This window comes from Pterocles gutturalis, unplaced genomic scaffold, assembly GCF_000699245.1.
Source record: "Pterocles gutturalis isolate BGI_N339 unplaced genomic scaffold, ASM69924v1 scaffold18815, whole genome shotgun sequence".
Taxonomy (NCBI): domain Eukaryota; kingdom Metazoa; phylum Chordata; class Aves; order Pterocliformes; family Pteroclidae; genus Pterocles; species Pterocles gutturalis.
In genome coordinates, this window is record NW_010143836.1 from 30488 (window position 1) to 49299 (window position 18812).

At 37.9% G+C, this 18812-nt stretch overlaps 1 protein-coding gene across 1 annotated transcript in view; it reads right to left on the reverse strand.

The window, feature by feature from the left end:
• Positions 1-2865: 2865 nt before the first annotated feature.
• Positions 2866-18812, reverse strand: part of CCDC186 (coiled-coil domain containing 186) — an 18132-nt gene continuing 2185 nt past the window's right edge. Inside the window, exons 2-15 of the mRNA XM_010084899.1 lie at positions 17788-17914; positions 15231-15359; positions 14053-14265; positions 12631-12750; positions 11989-12093; positions 11548-11646; positions 10750-10836; positions 9835-9977; positions 8484-8739; positions 7664-7853; positions 6464-6544; positions 5219-5429; positions 3944-4163; positions 2866-3226 (exon numbers count right to left, since the gene is read on the reverse strand). Of these exons, the coding sequence (XP_010083201.1) occupies positions 3143-3226; positions 3944-4163; positions 5219-5429; positions 6464-6544; positions 7664-7853; positions 8484-8739; positions 9835-9977; positions 10750-10836; positions 11548-11646; positions 11989-12093; positions 12631-12750; positions 14053-14265; positions 15231-15359; positions 17788-17914 (2065 nt within the window). The 3' untranslated portion in view covers positions 2866-3142. The remainder of the gene's footprint in view (positions 3227-3943; positions 4164-5218; positions 5430-6463; positions 6545-7663; positions 7854-8483; positions 8740-9834; positions 9978-10749; positions 10837-11547; positions 11647-11988; positions 12094-12630; positions 12751-14052; positions 14266-15230; positions 15360-17787; positions 17915-18812) is intronic.

Genomic DNA, 18812 nt, shown 5'->3' on the forward strand with positions numbered 1-18812 from the left:
TCCTATAGGGCCTCTAACAACACCCAGATATGCGATGTTTGAATTAAAAGAGCACCCTGAGTGTTTAAGAAACACGCTTAAGCCTGTAGGACACGACTAGCTACAAGCTCGGAATTTTCTAAAGCAGCCTGTGGCAATTACATGTCTAATGGACTCTGAATTTGAAGGACAGGCATGTAGCTAACTGCTCCAGGCTGCCTTCAAAATTAGTTTATCAGTTTATCTCAAAAATTCAGCTTATTTGAGGACAGTTTTCAATCTCGGGTTAATAATATAAAGTTTCCACAATAAGGGTAAGTGAAATGTGATTGCTAGGCGAGCCTCGCGCCCACTCTGCACCAGCTGAGCTCCCTGTGTGAGCCACGCCCCAGAAACGCACCTTTTCACAGAAGTGCTCTGGTTACAGGCACCAACGATGCTACACTTGTGGCAACCTACCCCACAGAAACAACAGGCAGGTGGCTTGCCAGCAACATTTTTACAAGTAATACACCACTGCCTCTCAGAAATGAGCAACACTGGTAAGCAAAGCTGCTGGCTGACCCTTTTGTGTATTCATCACATTCTGGAAAGAGAGTCATTTGACAATGTGTGAGCTAGAATGATATTTCCATCTCTACTAGGTACGTTTAAAATAACACCTGTAAAGGATTACTTTGGTCCATAAAAATACCCTGCACAATAAACAATGTGATATTTTGGCTTTGTGTGTCTCCATAACCAAAAAGAAGTCTGAAAAGTTACTAGCGCTACAGAGAGGAAGCAGCCTTTCCAGCAGGGCAGGAGGACAGCTAACTAGGTTTCTCAAATAACTTAAAAGGAGAAACGACCATGCCAAAAAGAAATAAGAATTTCCACAATGTCATTGCACGTATTCCATCTGCACCACACCTCTCCTTCATTCACATTGAACACCTGGAGAACAGACATTAAATGATTACAATATTAACATGGTATCTAAAATACTGGAGTCATTCAGCTGAATGCCTGAAAATATCCAGAGATCCGTTAAAGCATGAGAACACAAACATACAAGAGCTAAGCTATGTTTTGACATGCAAATTGTTCTAAATACTTTATTTCAGCAGAAGGTCTAGTTCAGTCACGAACAACTGCCTGTTCACTTCCTGGAAGCTGGTGACAAATGTGTTTCAGCAGAGCCAGGTACTTTCCTCTTCGCATCACTTACACAACAGTAAAGCAGAGGTATTCCCATGACTGGACTGGTGCAAGTTCCCTAACACTTCAGATAACCATTGCTCTCAGGAATTAGAAAAATATATGTATAAAACCCCACCTAGATAAAAGGCTTAGTTTCTATGATGCTCAGGTTTTAAATAATTTGTTTCCACTCTCCCCTTCTAAGGAAGTACTTAAACACTTGACACTGAAAGGACCTGCCATCCAAGACTCCCAAAGCTCTCTGGACCACAAACCTTGATCCCCCACGGACTTTCAGAGATGCCCGTCTTTAAAGTAAAAAGGAAATCTCACTGTCTTGAATCAAACTACGCAAACTAAATCCGGTCCTTTTCCTCAATTTGGTTTATTACAAAGCTCAAGGGACTCAGTGGCACCTGAAAATGGAGCACACACCCGTAAGTCCCCTAGATGCTGTGATAAATTATCCCCTCCCACTCCTGCCATGTGCTGCTGGATTCAGGCCCCTTGTTTCCTGCATAATACAAATGGTGCCTGTGGTAAAATAGATTTCCACACCCAGCCCCCCAGGTGTTCTTTCTAATTAAAATAGCTAAAGCACTGCTACTGTAAATGTACATTGAATCTTTTTTCATTATAATAGGAAGTTCAAGTATTTAATAAAAACCTGAAGTATATATTTACACGGTGATCTGGTCAATTCATTTTGGTCAAAAGGCAATAAATACAGAAATGTAGGCATTTACTACTGGAATACAGATATTTCAGATCCTGCAAATTGCTTATCCTGGAATTAAAATGTGAACATGATGCTGTGACTAACCAGAATCTTGACACCTTGATACTCTTCTTCCATCACCGTCTCAGCCACTGAAGGACTAAGTGACAGTTCTCAGTTTGTGCCATTTTGACCAACTAATTCTTCACAACAGTAAAATTAAGGAGTCATACAGATTTCTGTGCCACTTTCACAGTCCAACCAATAGATTAAAATCCCGTTTAGATGCCATTTCCCAGTTCTTACCATTACTTTCACTGACTGGTCTAGACACAGTTAATGAGGAAACTTAGTTAGCTTCCATTTGTCTTTGAAAACAGACTTTCTCATCATCTGAAACCAGATGCAATCACAATGTCTATCTGTACATATATAACAATGGACAGTTTAAACTCCTGCTTTTTAAATGCTGTTCATTATGCAGAAGGCCAGAGAACTTTATTAACCAATTATCTAATATCAGACTTTAGATCCACATGTCTGAAGATCAAAGGTTTACAGGCCTTGTTCAACTGACGTTTGTTCCAATTACACATACTCAACAACTGAATCAGAAACCTTCTTAATCCCTTAGTTTTACTGTTGTTTCACTTCTTTCAAACAAAGAAACTGACAAGTTGATTGTTAATCTGAAGCAGAAAACACGCAATATCATGGCCACCACTTCAAAATTTTGTGACAAAGCATTTTTCCATGCATATGTCAAAAATGCTTAATCAACCTAAGTATCAGAAATAATATGCAAGAAAGGAAATAATGTCTGAAAGCCCTTAAAGCTCAGTAACACTGGATATGTTCAACAGCAACTAAGACATAATTGGTTTTATTTTTTTCAAGCTCCATCATTAAGAGACTGATTAATGATACTGTGGAGAAATTCAAATCTCACTGCAACTCACTCAAAACATAGTATGCACGGCAAAGCATATGTCATTTAAAATAAAAGTTTTAGATAAATGTAGTGTGTAGTAAAATTCAGCGACACCTCAGGCTGGTATTGGGTAGCCAAAACCACGTTGATATCAATCTTTGCAGATCTCTCACATAAGAAAGGACAGCCGGTATGGCTAAAGGCCGTATATGCAAAATACCGGATGCTTGTGCTGGCAGGCACTCAAATTTCAGGAAAAATGTAAAAAACCAGTGGTCTGTAGCACCTGCCTTTTCTGAATCTTCACGTTGGTTATCCCATAAAAGTTTTAGTTACGTCTGCTTTATTCTCTGTTCCAGTTCATGCTTGTGTTTAATAAGCCGTTCTATTTCTGTTCCTAGAGTTTGTAGGTTTTCCTTTTGGGGGAAGAAAAAAGGATAGGATAAAGTTATACAGGGAAAATGAGTCAATCAGCACAAAATACACTAACTTAAAATTACTGTTTACGTCAGCAGGTTTATACGTTCAAGTACCCAGAACAAGCACAAATGATTACAGAATTGGAGAAAAACCAGCTTATTTCAGTAAAGGATGCAAAGCTCTCAGTCAGTCTTTATTTGCAGTTACTGATATTCTACAGGCTGTCTAGAAAGTATGGCATTCAAGGGGAATAACTACAGGAAGAGATCTCCAACTTCTGCAGGACATTGCAGTCCAGCTGTCAGCCTGCACAACATTTTCCAGCCTGCCATCTCTCCCTCGCAGCAGACACACTGCCCCAAGAGCTCAACAGGGTACCCAGCTATCAGCACAGGACCAGGCATGTGAAGTCCATGCCCCTACCTCCAAGTGACTCGGGGAGAGCATGGAGAGGCCCTTCCCCACTAAAAGCACAGGCAGCACAGAATTTATTTCAAGAAGCAGCCCATTAGTGCAGTATACTATGAAGGTCCCAAAACAGAGGTTCAGTGTGGATTATGTTACAGAATTCTGATTAATCCAGTATTATCAGCGGTACTAATTCACAATGGGCTGACTTCTGAACAGCCTCCCCCCTTTAACAGCACGCATCTCTTCGAAGGCACTATCTCAGAACCACAAGAACGTGCTGAAGAGCTGGCGTAGCTACTCACTTTCAAGGTTATATTTTTCAGTAATGTATCTTCTAACACAGCTTGCAGCTTCCTGTTTATCTCTAAGGAGAGTTCCAAGGTGAGACCACTATCTGCAGGATGAGATGTATACAGAGATGCCATAATCCCACCCCGTCTACTCAAGTGTACTTTGTTGAAGTCAGAGGCCTCTGACGATAGCGTTCCAGCTTCTTCCCGCAAAATGTAACTCTGAATAATTCTAAGAGGGGAAAAATTAAAACAAACATTATAGCATTACAAGACAGTGAAAAGTCAGACATTGAAGTAAATTCTAATTTCTTATATAAGAGTAATTTTACTTTCAAGCAGTACTGTATTACCGAAAAGGCAGTGAAAATCAACTCCTGCAATTTCTAGGTCAGAGGAGCACCTGGGATACAACAAGTGCTATAGCAGATGCTGGTAAACTGTGTCACTACAATGCACAAGGTTTACAATTTAGAAGTATTTTGAGAAAGTAATATCGTTAACGAAGCAAAAAAGGTACTTAAAAAAATGTCTCTCTCTACTTTTCTTTGCTGAAAGACTCAAGTCAGGGATTCTTAAGCTTTCTACAGATGAGATAAAAATTAAAAGTCTCTGCTCAAGAGTCTTCACAAGCTGTGATCACGTTCTACGAAAGGGTACCAGATGGGCATAAATGTATAGGCTCGTTAAGCAAGCTCTGTACTTAACAGACAACTATACTTTCCAGAGGAAGGTGTGTGCCACAGTTTCTTCCCCTCCTAACTGAAGTTCCAGATATCACCCTGTAAGATGATATTTCCATGTCAGTGGAATCTCGTCTCACATGTTAAATACTGACCACCTTTGGCTCAGATACATTGTTTGTTTGATATGCGTGCCAGACTACCATCTGGAATTATACATATTCTCCTTCCAAAACAAACACTTGTAATCAGCACCCTTTAAGCACATGAAGAGCACGGACTCTTCTGTCAGCCAGTGGCAGCAGCCCTCAAATCAGCCACCTACCTACCTGGTGACCATTTTGCTACCAAAAACCACTTGCACCATTCTATTACTCCTGAAAAATTTTAACAGTAAACAACTCAGCAAGTAACTGCTGGGCAAAGATAAGGAGAAAAAAAACCCAACACTAATCCTACCTTTGAGATCTACAGTCATTGCAGTATTTTTACGGTTTTAAATATTCTCATTTAGACAATTACTTGTCTTACATAAAATTCACAATACTTGTCTAGTGAACCAGCTCAACACTGAAAAATTGAATGTAAAGAACTCAAAACATACTTTGTTTTTTTCCTGATTTCCTCCACCAGTTGTTTAATGTGATCCTCCATAAACTCCATCTTTTCATTTTTTCGAGCATGTGCCTTCTGCAGCCTTAGTATTCTTTCAACCAAGACAGACTTGTCCACCTCTGGGAAGCTATCCACAGCTACTGAAGATCCAGTGTTCTCAGGTGACCGCTCCTCAGTGCTGCTGCGCGCATTAAGGGACCCTGCCAATACATCCATATTTTTAAAAGCTCTTTTTACTTTTATACCAGGTAAGATGTCTCCGCTAATGCAGTGTGTGCATTCAGTACATTTCAGTAGCTTAGGATATTTTCTTCAGAGTGTCAGTTTCCCTTATATGTTAGTGGGTTTTATATAAGCAATCCTTTTACCATTTAACCAGTACATGCTGAAACAGCCACCAGGGGCTTAGTTCCTTTAGCATAAGTGTGCTTGCTTCAGTAATGCTTATTCCTCCAGAAGTACCTTCATACTCATTAATACTACTTTGTACATGACGGAGCTGATTTTAAACATATCTGTTTTGGAGTCCACTAAAATGACAACACTATGAAAACTGTGTACAGACTGACAAAAGCCCTACATATAAATACTCTGCAGCAGAGATCACTCAGAGCTTGAAATTCTTTTCTTTCTTTTCTTCTCTCTAAGTACTTATCTCTCTTATACAGTGAGATCACAGGACACCAGCAGAACTAACCCAAAGATACTGAAGAAGAAAACAGATGTTGTTTTCAGTCCTAAAGATAAGCACTTCACTTCTGACCAGATAGAAAGTATTTTACACAAATACACTGATGCCTCTGAACATTCTAATTGATTTACCATTTACACAGTTGCAACTGTCAATAGACCAATTAAACAACGTTGGAAGCCATTGCTCATTTCTGTTTTGCCTCTGGCAGCATTTAAGAGGGCCCTCTATAAACTGGAGTCCTCTGAGCTTCCTCCAAACATAAAAGCGACAAAATAAAACAGGTAGGCATTTAAAAAGAACCAAAATATATAAACATGAGAAACATTAAACTTTAATCTCGTAATAAGAATAAGCAACTACAACTGCATTCAGCCAAGTGCATTTTGGTGCTTAAAGGTTTTTCTGTCAGCTTTCACGGGGGGCTGCCCACACACTGCATATGCACAAACCACAGAAAGAGCAAGGCTCACGGCAGCACACCATGGCAACCTTATTAAGATCGAAGGATTGTTTTGGCAGCCCTGCTATGTGCTATATTACCTGATGAACTAGAACGGCTCCCCATGCTGCTGACTTCTTTGTCATAATTACCATTTTCCATCTGATCCAATTTCCTCCGTGCTAGAAGTTTAAGAAAATGATGGTTATCAACAGAAGATCAAAACCAAAAATCAGTGTTACACAACATGCCAAAATCCTCTCTGACCTGCACTAACTTGACATGGCTTGACAACTGAAGGATAATGGTAACAACTAAAAATCTTAGGGGGGGGAAAAAACAAACCAAAACCAAACAGCTGTCCTCCTCTCCCTGTCCCCAACCATGAAGCACCTGGATGCAACATCCACCGAGATCCCTACAGCCTGCAGCAGTTGCCAGTTGAAGGGAGTAATATCATACATAGGATTAAATGGGAAGAATGAGACCTAAATTTGATTTTACTTTTGATTAGTACTGCCATGTAAATAACTACTGAATGACAGAATGGCAACTGTGTTCCAGAAACTCTTAAGTAGACCACTACTGGGAGCTGAGTGTAGCAGTTCTGCCAGAAGCACCACTCATTCCGGAGGGATCAAGAGGGAAAGTGCGCAGCTGCTCATGTATGTACAAAGAGAGACATGGAACTTGTCATGCGCAATGCCAACAGGATGTCTTCTTTCAAATACATTTCAAACAGATTTGATTATATTCAAGTCTATTTGCATTCAGAGCATATGCATTACTGGGTATTTAATGATCTCTATTTCTTGACAAAATTAGTCACCAGTCTCTCCATATCCATTTTTAAAAAAACCAAAGAGGTCTGTTTAATGTACTAAAAAAATAACTGTCACCAGCAATTCCTGATAAAGTCAGCAACAAGGAAACTTCTAGCAACTTCTGAATATATTCCCACACAGACCAGGATCCAAATATACCCACAGTGACATTTCAATAGTCACATACATGATAAAAAAATACCAAGCTCTATTGAAAGAAATCTTCCATTTTATATCTAAGCCCATTTTGAAAGTTATATTTAAGACTGAAAATTGACACTAAGGCCTGTTGCCTGTAACTGCAGGCTCCCCAAGATTTAACTTGCTCGCTCATTCTTCTCGTCTTTAGGACAGGGAGATTCTGAAGGGCTACACTCAAACAGCGTGCATACACAGACAGGGCCCTAGTCTCTACCAAACACTGCGGTTGGGGTTTACAGATGAGGCTGACTCATTATATCTGAAAATAATTTCAACCTAGCTGAAGTTGTTTTGTGAGATCTTTCAGGTTTGCTGCATGCTTGCGCTTCTGGGTAGCCAGTTCATCTTTCAGTTCATCCACATGGGTCCTCAGCACTGTTAGTTCTTTCTGCTCTGAAGCTAGCTGAGCCTGTAGAGTCTCAACCTCTAGCTTGCGCTGATCCTCCTCCTTCTGCAACTTGGTGGCCTGAAATTGTAGTTTTATTTTCAGTCATATACAAAAAAATTCCAGCCTAACCATACTGTATGCTCAACAGCCCTAACTCTACACTTTACTTTCCACCTGGGAATCATTCACATTTTACATTTATTATTTAAGTTAAGCACTACCACTGCAAATGACTATGCAGCACAGTGCAACACTGCAGTAAGGCTCTTGAACTATCTCCAAAACCTCTACATGTACAGTACAGAGCCATGCAGAGCTGGACAGTGCAGTCACATTACCTTCCACGCCACACCAAGTTTATTAAAAATTACATTTACCTCACAGTACAAACAGGACCTAAGAAACAGTTTACAGTAAGTTTCACAGACAAATTACAACCTTTTGATTGTTCCAACAACAGCTGCACAGAGAACAGCTCTGTGGTTCCAGAAAGAGCAACACAGTAACGCTCCCTCATTCCAGTGCAGCATGCCTCTTTCCCCTTAGAAATATGAGGTATTCATATTCTGCTGCTATTATTCTATCAAACTGGCAAACTCAACGAGAAATTACAGTAGGATAAGTAAAGACACAAGGTGGCATTCATGTGCCACATCTTTATCAGTATCAGATGTCTTCTGCAAAAAACAAGCTGCACACTGTACTCACCAGATCATCTTTACTCTGTTGAACACAGTCCAGCTGATTCTGCAACTCTCTTTTGCTATAAGAAAGCTTATCCAACTGGCTCTGTAAGGAATTGTTTTCAGACTGAAGCTGTGCATTCTTACTGGTTAATTTTTCAGTGAATATCAATAGCTCAGATTCTCTTTTCCGACTACCTTCAATATCCTTTTGGAGATCAGCAATCAGAGAATTGAAACCATCTGCCTCTTCCTTTAAAGCACTGATTTCTTGTTCGTCTCTGTCAAAACAATTGCATCTTATTAGGTATAATCTGAGCTTAAAGATAGGAAACTGTACTGAAATAAAAGCAAATAAGGCAGAGGAACAATTAATGACCTAAATTACTGAGAAGAAAATATAACTGGAAAAACATCTGTGTAGTTTCACACTGCAATCACAGTTCTTTTAATTCATTTGGCAAGTTCCCAAGTGAAAAATAACTTTTATTGATCAAAGTGTAAACTTCGGTTGTCTCTAACAGATTGCAGTTTCCCTAGACAGGCTGACGACACGGTGCCAATACAGCTGACCAGCCCATAACAAATGGAAAATGCTTCATTCTCCAAACCCTGAGGAAGGCATAAAAATCACTGAAATATTTTTCAGTTATAAATAAAAACTGTTTAAAAACCACAGGAAGGACATATGGGTGGTTCTGCTTATTTGAAATTTGTCTATATCTTTTTAGGCAACACTGTTAGAATCAGTGAAGTAGATAGCATTTGTACATTCTAGTCCATATGTACCATACAGAAACATGACTATGCTCAGCCACTCCTGAATTGCTCATAAACCCAACTCTCCCCAGAGATTATTTTCCTCATATTCTTAAATGAGTGAACTTTGACACAGCAGGATGAATTCCAGTCCATTAGAAATACAAGTGCTCCCTACTATCCGAATATAGCATCTGTCAAATCCATAAAACTGTTTTTGTTAAATTCTTTCATTCATCCATCAAAATTTTGAAGCAATCTGTCTTTCCAGTTCAGTTGCTTTTCCCCAGTCTTTCAATAAAACGAGCACTGGGCAGACACGTAGAAGACATAACTTCCTATAGAGTACAGGAGAAAGCAAGCACTTCTTATTCTAATAATGAAAGATGTAAGAATTGTATTTATCAGGCTCAATTCCCTTATAAGAGGCCACCAAGGTTGTCTCCAGCACTGGCAATATTGATTTAGATTGGAAAAATACTTAAATTAGGACAGGGATTCTTCAAATTACAAAACATCTTAAAGCATCAATAATTTCAATTAAAAAACCCAAAACACCCAAGCTTTCCACATCCCAGATAATATTTTAAATAATTCCTCAAAGTGCATAGCTGTACCTCTGATGTTGATCCTGCAAATGATCTACAGTCTTGACTCTGTCCAGCAAATTCTGAATTTCAGTTTTCTGTCTATTAATGATTTCTTTATACTTGGATAACTCATCTTCTGTTCTTAAACGCTCATCCTCTAGACACTTTACCTAAACAGAAAAAAAATCAGAAACTATTTATTCTCCCAAACTGCAGAGCTGAACTACTCTGATCAAATGACTGTTGTACAAAGCTCCTGTGTTATTTTTTGGTGACTCCAAGTAGCTTAGAACAATACCCCAAATATTTCAGATCAAATACAGTCAGAATTATAAACATATCAAAATGCAAAAAAAAAAAAAATAATTAAACAAGTGTGATTAACATTAGTTTTGTCTAAAGACTCAAACTTTTAAGTCTAATGGAGCAGAATACAAAGATACCATCTTTCCCCAGTTACCAAGCCAACCCTTATTATGTCTTCTTCCCTTCTTCTAAGGTCTCATTGAGCTAAGTCCCTGCTCTGGAGAGAGGGCTTGGCACGCTAATCTATAGACTGTTCAGAAGTTATGGACAGCATATACATACTCCTTACCAGGGATCACATGTATGACCTCCACAAAACTAGCTCCATAGGTAGGAAAAGTTTACACCTATTTTTCATTTTCCAAAGTTACTAAATTTACAAGATGTTTACTAAAATGTTTTATCACAACTTTTCAGCCAAACAAAACATTGTTGTACTGTGGACCAACCCATACTCCCTAAGAACAGCTATCCAGAGTCACAGTTAGGTATCCCTTCTAGTATGCCAGCCAGCCTCTAATCACACTTTTTATTCCAAAAGAAGTAAAAATAACATTAACACACTGCATATAGTCTTGTTCCAAAACTCAACACTATGCCTTTAACCCCACTACAGTCCAGCACAGCACACATTACCTTTGTTCTCAGTGTTCGAAGTTCATCCATGCCTTCTTTAAATGTTCTCTTCAAGTCTTCCAGTTCTTTTATTTTTGCATGATGCACCTTTTTAAAAAGTGAGAAGCTCCTTGAGAAACCTAAATGGACAGTGGCACCTCCTGGGATGTCAAGAAAGTCTAGGCCAGTGCAGGCCGGCACAACAGGTACTCTAAAGGTTTGTTTTACTTATTCAAAAAAGCAAAGAAAAGCCTAAAAGCTTCTTTATTTTCAGAAGAACTGAGAACAAAAGTGAGATTACAAACTCTGGTTTTAGGTGTACAAATGTAAGCCACAACAGCCCCTGGGAAAAGCTCTAGGCAAACTGAAGATGGCATATGCACATAAGAGCTGTGAATAGGTACTAAATAATTTGAGAATTTAGATTTTGGGCCAGCAAATATCTACATAGAAGAGAGGCTGCTCCCCATCTCTCCTTGCCACATAGCTTGGCAAAATACTGGTCAGAGAAAGGCCTGCTTATCATCTGAATTTGTAGTCTAAATTATAGCAACATTCTTGTTTATAAATGAAAGAGCAGTTATTTCATTATTGTTGTATCATACTTTTCCCATAACTTTGTTTTTCAAAAAGTGAATCCAACATAATAGCTAAAAACATCCTCCAAAATGCAGGGCTGGAGGCAGACACCTGGGATGTATTACTAAGCCAGAAAGAAAAACGTTTGGCAAAAATCAAAAGCAGATTAAAATAAGATTCCCAAAATTAAAAACTCATGGCATTCTTAACTACTAATTTGCCAACACACCACATATTTACCTCCAGGTGGTCAGACTTCTCCTGAATTTGTTTCTCTAGTTCTCCTTTAGTTACTCGGAGTTTTGCATCCAACTCATTTGATTTAATTTCTTCTGACTCCTAAAAGGATTGAAGATATTTAAACACAGTTTTAGAGTTTTACATTCCCCTTTCTGGTTTTATGAGCATACAGACAGCTTTCACATCACTGAAGCTCTCTTCTGTATGTACACACCTAATCATCCTGAACATGCCAAGAAAGACCCCTACACTGCATGCCAATCAAGACAAACATTTTCCCTTTTATTTAACAATTTTCCAAGTAAAGAAATCAGTAACTAGTTATCTCAGCTCTGTAGCTCACACAGGATAACTTTCCTGCTACAGCTGAAGACAGAAAGGAAGGAAAGAGAAGACTCAGATGCTAAACACTGATTGCATCTCCTTAGAAAATGTGCCTACTTGATAGGTTTTTATCATTTCTTGACAGTTTTTCCTTATCTGGTCTGCTTCTTCTTTTGCTTCAGTTAATTTTGTCGTTGCATCTTTGAGGCGTTCTTTGGTTTCCTGCAAAACCAGTAATAAATAATGGGTTAAACCTATTTAGCTGACTTAATCTGGGAAAAGCATTTCTCATAATAAAACATTCCTATTTCAGTCTGGAAAGAATTAACAACAACAAAATATTTCCAGCATTATTTTTCCTCTTGCTTCCATTCAGCTATTATTTTATGCAATTTTGTTTGTTCTAGTACTGAAAGCACAACAAAAGGATCTCTTGGTTATGTGCCATGCACATTCTCAGATAACAGATGTAACTCTATCACATAAAAATTAAACTAAGAGGACATTTAATTGACGTAAGAAAAGATCACCAGATTAAACAGAATCCCTCCCATACATCCTCCCCTCATATCCCGTCAACATTTCCATTTCCATATCAGTATCTTTAAGAGCACTATTCTGACTTTTGCTGCAGGTATTCAAATTAAGCAAAAAACACGTCAGAAACAGATTTCAGTACTATGTAAAAAGTAAACAGTATAACAACTAGATTTCTCTGAATGTATTTTCATGTCATGGTACTAGTACCACTTCACTAACCTTGTGTGAATCCATTTCTGTTTTCAATTTGTTCTGAGCCCATTTTACTTTGATAACATGAGAATTGATTTCTTCTTTCAATTTTTCTATTTCTCTGTTGAGTCGAGTGGCTTCACCATCCTAAGAAGATTTCATAGATTTTATTTCATAGATTTAAATCATTTAGTGCCTCTACAAGACTCCTGCTCAAGTGTCAAATGCAGATGGGTTGGGGTTTTTTTGTGAGTGTCTGGATTTTGCAAAAGCATGCACACACTTGAGAGTGCTCAATAACGCTTTAGCCCAAAATTCAGCAAAAAAAATCATCAATGTTCTGGTTTGAACAGCAAGGTAAGGCTGCGTTACTGTTTAATGTATATTAATGTTATAGATCTGTTAAAAGGCAAAGCACAGTCTAGAGTTCAGATCTAAGATAACTATCTCCTGGGTAAGCTGCACAGTTCTCTTTTTGGATTTTTTTGACACAAGGATGAGGAAAATACAGGTTCAAAGTGGTAAAGTCACATTTTACAAGGCTACAGACAAAAACTGATGCCAATGGAATGGTATTACCAACCACACAGGTGCAGACTAGTGTGAGCACTGACAGCAAAATTCAGGCTGTTCAAATCACTAACCTGTGAGCAGCACCTTATGAGGGCAGTACAATTCCTGTACGGCTCTAGTGTAATCCTCAGGATTATGAAGATAGACAGTATGTTAAGTTTTGTTTAGAAAACCTGAAGTCACGCTCCCACTTCCTGTTCATGTGAGAGGACACAGAGGTGATTTTTTGTTTCCGAAGCATGATTTTTAGGACTTTTATGAAGATGTATTTTTCTCATCCTTTTGTGAATAGTACAATTGCTCAGAAGAAACCTAAACCAAAGTTTGAACCCTACTAATTTAACAACTTTTATTAAATAGACTTATGAAGCACAACACAAAAAGACCTTGATAATTTTAAGAGGCTAGTGGGAATCTCTTACGGGCTTCTAAAAAAAAAATGGCAAAGTTTTGAAATTGGGCCTGAAAAATCCTATTGCTTTATTACAAATTTTCAGTAGTACAAAAGAGAAAACCACCAAAAAATAGTGAAAACGTAACACCATTACAGCCTTAAAAAAAAGAATCCAAACGAGCTAGAAATTTCCTCAAAGTCCAGACAACCACAACAAAGTGTTTTCAATTTTGTCAAAAAAAAATTGTAACGTTTCATAAACTAATATTCAGAGAAATATTAAAAGGAACTGCAAAAAGATGACAATGAGAACTCAGTAACTTCCTCCCCTTCCTGTGGAGGAAAGGGGTTTTCACAGCTATACAGCAAAACCAAATGAAAACAGGTTTCTTTCACTAAGTACAATAGCAAACAAGTGATAAGGTTGTTCTGTTAGTGCTTTTATTCATTCCTTCAAGTCATACAGCAATACTTAAGAGTACCTTGGTTTCATAGAGCTGGTGCAATCTTCCTTTTTCCTGAGAAAGCTGTTTGATTTTATTAGTATGCTTTTCTATTTCTTTGTTTGCATCTCTCACTCTTCTCTCAAGTATCTCCTTTTCCTTTCGGAGGTCAAGAGACTCCTTCTCCCCTCGGACATATTTCATCACCATTGTTTCCTTTTCATGGCGTGCTTCTTCACATTTCTTGTTTGCCTTGAAAAATATTAAAGTAGAATGACTCAACCTTGTATTTAATAATTAAATATGCTACTGGATACTTGCACTATTGCAGTATAGTAGCATAACAAAGTAGGACTTAACAGTCCAGTTTTGCAAAGAATAACATTAGATCCCACTTAAATACAGGATTTACTCATCCTAACAGTAAGGATGAGTAGCACTAAGCAGTAAGCAGCTGCAGCTTCACAGCTAAACATCTCAAATGAATTAACAATACATTAGTAATTTGGAATATAATTTGTTGTTTTAGAAGGAAAGAAGTGTATTTGGCAAGTTTTAGTAACAAAACAATTTTGCAAATACCCAGTACCAGTCTTCTGTCTTCCCTCATCCACATGCCAACTGCACAATCATTATCCAGTGGCTTATTTTTCAGGTGGCTTATTTTCAGTGTCTGATTTTACAGATCCCCCCCCCCCCTGCACTAAAATTCAGCTTAAAAAAAAAAAAAAAAAACCAAAAAACCAGACACTGAGCTTTAGAATTCATATAACAGAAATAATACTTGCCATAATATGATATCAACAAAGGAAAAAAATAATCTCAGCTCTCAGTAATACAGGAGACAAAAGAAGAGCTTTGTGCTGGAGTAGAGAAAAATATTAATTTTGTGATAGCCTGTCTGAAAAAAGCTACCGCCAGCTTTTACCTCTTTTTTGAACCAAGATCAGCTTACAGGCAAGGAAAACAAGATTTGCTTGAGGGCTGAATTCCATACATATAAACACACACATTAAAGAGTTATCAGACACTCTAGAGCATTAACAGCTATTTAGAAATTCACTGCTGTCAGTTATAAAAAATGCATATATAACCACACTCTAGTAGTTCCTATTTTGGAAAATTTATCTAGTGATCTAACAACCTAGGCTGCACGTTTCCTACAAGAACCAAGTTTGTTCAGAAGATGTTCAATAATTTCAGGTTTTCTATATTACCTGTTCCATTCGAAAGGCCATCTCTTTATGCAACTGCTGAATAGCATTTTTGGCTGCTGTATCTTGAGTCAGAAGTTTGTCTTTACTAGCTTTCACCTCTTTATTAAGCTCCTCCATTCTTGCTTCCAGCTAAAAGGCAACATTGTGATATAATTATAGGGAAAATAAGACTTTGATCATGTTTCATATAGGCAGGAATATTTCACACAAAATTAGATGCTTCAACACACACTTACCTGTATTGTATACTTGTCAGGCTGCAACTATCCATATCAACCTTTAGCTTTGTGTTACAGTACAAACACTAAAGATGTAAATTCTCACCTTCAATGAGACTGAAGATTCATCAGATCAAGTAAAAGAGGAGGCATAGTAATTTACTACACAAAAAATTAGATTGACAGCAAATGCTAAGATGCCAGAGCAGAACTGGCTGCTCTCTGAAGTTGCTTCACCTTCCACCCTTCTGCTGCTATCCCTGCGCCACATCCTCCACTGTGCCAGCAAAGCAGTCATGCATCTGTATTGAACCAGACTGGGAACTAATTCATTGAAAAATAACTCGGCACATAAAGAAGCGCTTAGTCATTGTGCTGGCACTGTTTTTAGCTGCTTTGTGAACCAAATCAGAGACCCCATCCAGCTGAGAAATAATTACCAACATTCAGCTGAACCCAGAGCATGTTCGCTGCACAGCCAAGCAAGTCCAGGACAAAAAGCAGAAACACTAGCGCAAGAGCAAGTGGTGGCTACACGAGCTGTAATGCTGCCCGAAGGTTGTTCAAATTGTGCCTTAGTGACTATCTATCTCCTTGTTCTAGGGGAAAGCCAATCCACCAAGGTTAATTTTTTTTTGTTTGATTTGGTTTTTGGGGGAGTGGGTGGGGTGGGCTCTAAAAAAGTACAAGATCTCAGGGTCAGCATCTTACATTTATGTAGCAATTTGGAACTGCACAACAAAGGCAACAACCCAAAATACCTCTGCTATCACACAATTAATTGATCACATCCTATTTAGCTTTCCAAATTAATCATTGCCCATACAAAAAAAAAAAAGGTTTACACATGCAAGCACACATGTACAGTTTGCTTAGAGCTGTGAGTACAGCCAAGATTTCATTCACTTGAAAGCTACCAAAAAACAGGAATTCAGACATTGTAACATTAAAACACTCACATCACAAATGAAAACAACTCAAGTTTTTCACTGCAATGTATGTTACAACTCCAGGTGCTACCCAACTACAATAAAAAAGTACTACACTCCAAACCAGTATTTTCTGAAATCACGTGCAAGTATGTAATATCACAGATCCTACTATCTGACCAGAAAGCAAAAGGAACTCCCTCACAAATATTTTTTTCAGAATGGGATAAAGCAATTGCTGCATGATACAGCTTCATGAAACCATACAGTGCTACCACAGAAATACAAACAAGAGAGAACGAGTAAGCTGCTCGTGCTGATTTATTAAGGCATATGGAATTCCAATTTGTAGCTTAAAAAAAAGACTAAAAAAATAAGATCAATCACATCACAGATTTTCAAAGACTTTGAAATTAACCAAAGACAGACAAAGTTGCTATCTAGGTAAATACATTCCTCTAGAACACCACAAGTCTGATACCCTGCTTTGAGAACAGATTTCTGTGTGATGCAGGCATTAACAGAGATCCCTGACAACTAGGATAGTATCACCAGTACACTGACAAACAGAAATTAGTATTTTAAATGCTATCTCTTGCCAGATTTCTAAGCTGTAATCAGTCTATAAAGCTAGACCAACCAACTGTAGGAACATTAGCAGATAAATCTGTAACAGACAAGCAGTGATACCTGATGCAATACCTTTTCTTTCTGTACTAAAACAGCCCACACCAATGCACACTCTGTGTTCCTCTTTGGTCTGTCATTGTTCTGAACAATTAACTGTGGAAATGCCTCTATAGAGCAACATAATACCAAAATAACATGCAAGACCATAGTTAATATGCTCTACTCTTTATACACGTTCAACACATTGTTAATGTTTAACAACTGTAACTACACCCCCATCCACTTCTATTAGCAGCAGTTAACAACAGAAGATGAAGACAATAAAGAAGAAATTGGGCATGATAAAACATTCACATAAGGTCTCCTTTATGCCTAAATACAAGAAATAAATCATCCTATCAGGATAAAAGACTAATTTGTCATTTTTTGTAAAAAGGTCTAACAGGCCTTCAACATACACTGCCTCCAGCAGGACGCCAAGGCACACAACCTACCCACCAAGGCAACCCATGAAACTGGACCTCTCTTGACTTCAAGAGACTTCCAACACAGAACACTTCAGTGATGTGAATCTAGGAGGTCAGTTTATCGAAAGGCAATAAACACTTTTAGCCAATTAATAATATTTCTCAGAATGGAATAGCAGATTTATCCTCTTAAAAAGCTTAGGATAATAAGCACAGGCATTCCTTCCTTCTCCTCTGTACTACCAAGGACATCTTGTTAGACAGTGGCAATAGTGGCATCATACACAGGTAAGATACTGGTTGTTATCTCTACCTGCTTAATAATGTTGAGGTGATGCTTTTCTGTTTCTGTTCGTTTTTTCAGTTCATCTTTTAAGTTGTCCTTTTCTGAGCAAATTTCCAAAATCAGTTCCTGATGTTTTTTATTTTCTTTAATCAATCTGTAAAGAAAAGAAAAATTAAAACCAAGGTACATTGGTACTGGGGTTTTTATTTGTTTTTAATTTTGATATATATGGTTTTTGCTCTTTGGTCTGCAAATTTTATTGGGATTTACTGACAGAAACACTAATGAAATCCACAAAAGCCTGACAAAACCAAAACAGAATTATGTTGTGTGAGTGAAATGTAACTCCAAACCAGCATGCAGCATCTTTTGGGGTTGTTATGGTCCACGACGACATGAAACATTTGGTACCCCTGTGGAACTAGAGAACTGTAAATGTTAATAACTTAAAGTACTTGTAAGACAGTAACTTCCAGTCTGATAGCTCCACTAGTCAAATGTCTGAAAATAAAGTTATTCTATTCATTTCATGGATTGCTCAGAGTAGCCCTTGAAGTTCACAACCTGGTAAGAAATGGAACCCTGATTTTTTAAGTCCTAAGTAGGTATGTAACTACAATAGTGTCCATGCTCATACTCCATATAAAGTTCAATTTTTTAGCAATAGCTTGTTCCTTTGCAGTCAACTGTTTGAAGCCAGATTTGAAGCTGACACATATTTAGTTTCACCTTCTAGCACTGCAATAGAAGATAGTTCCACACAAAACTCAGAAGTTACACTGTCAGAATTGCTGAATAAACAGAGTCTCAAATGTATTTAAGTGTTTGAAGATACAGTTAGATGATGGATATTTCAGCCCACTGATTGCATAAGTTAGTGGGAAGCCATGCTTCTACCTAAACAAGATATTAAATATCCCCCTCAATATACACTTTCATCTTTAGCTCCCCGCCTTTGGAAAAAAAAAAAATCTCTAAACAAACTAGTCTGCTAAATTACAAGGAATTCAAAACAATCAGGGAAAGGAAACTTAGCCCTTTTAATTGGTTTT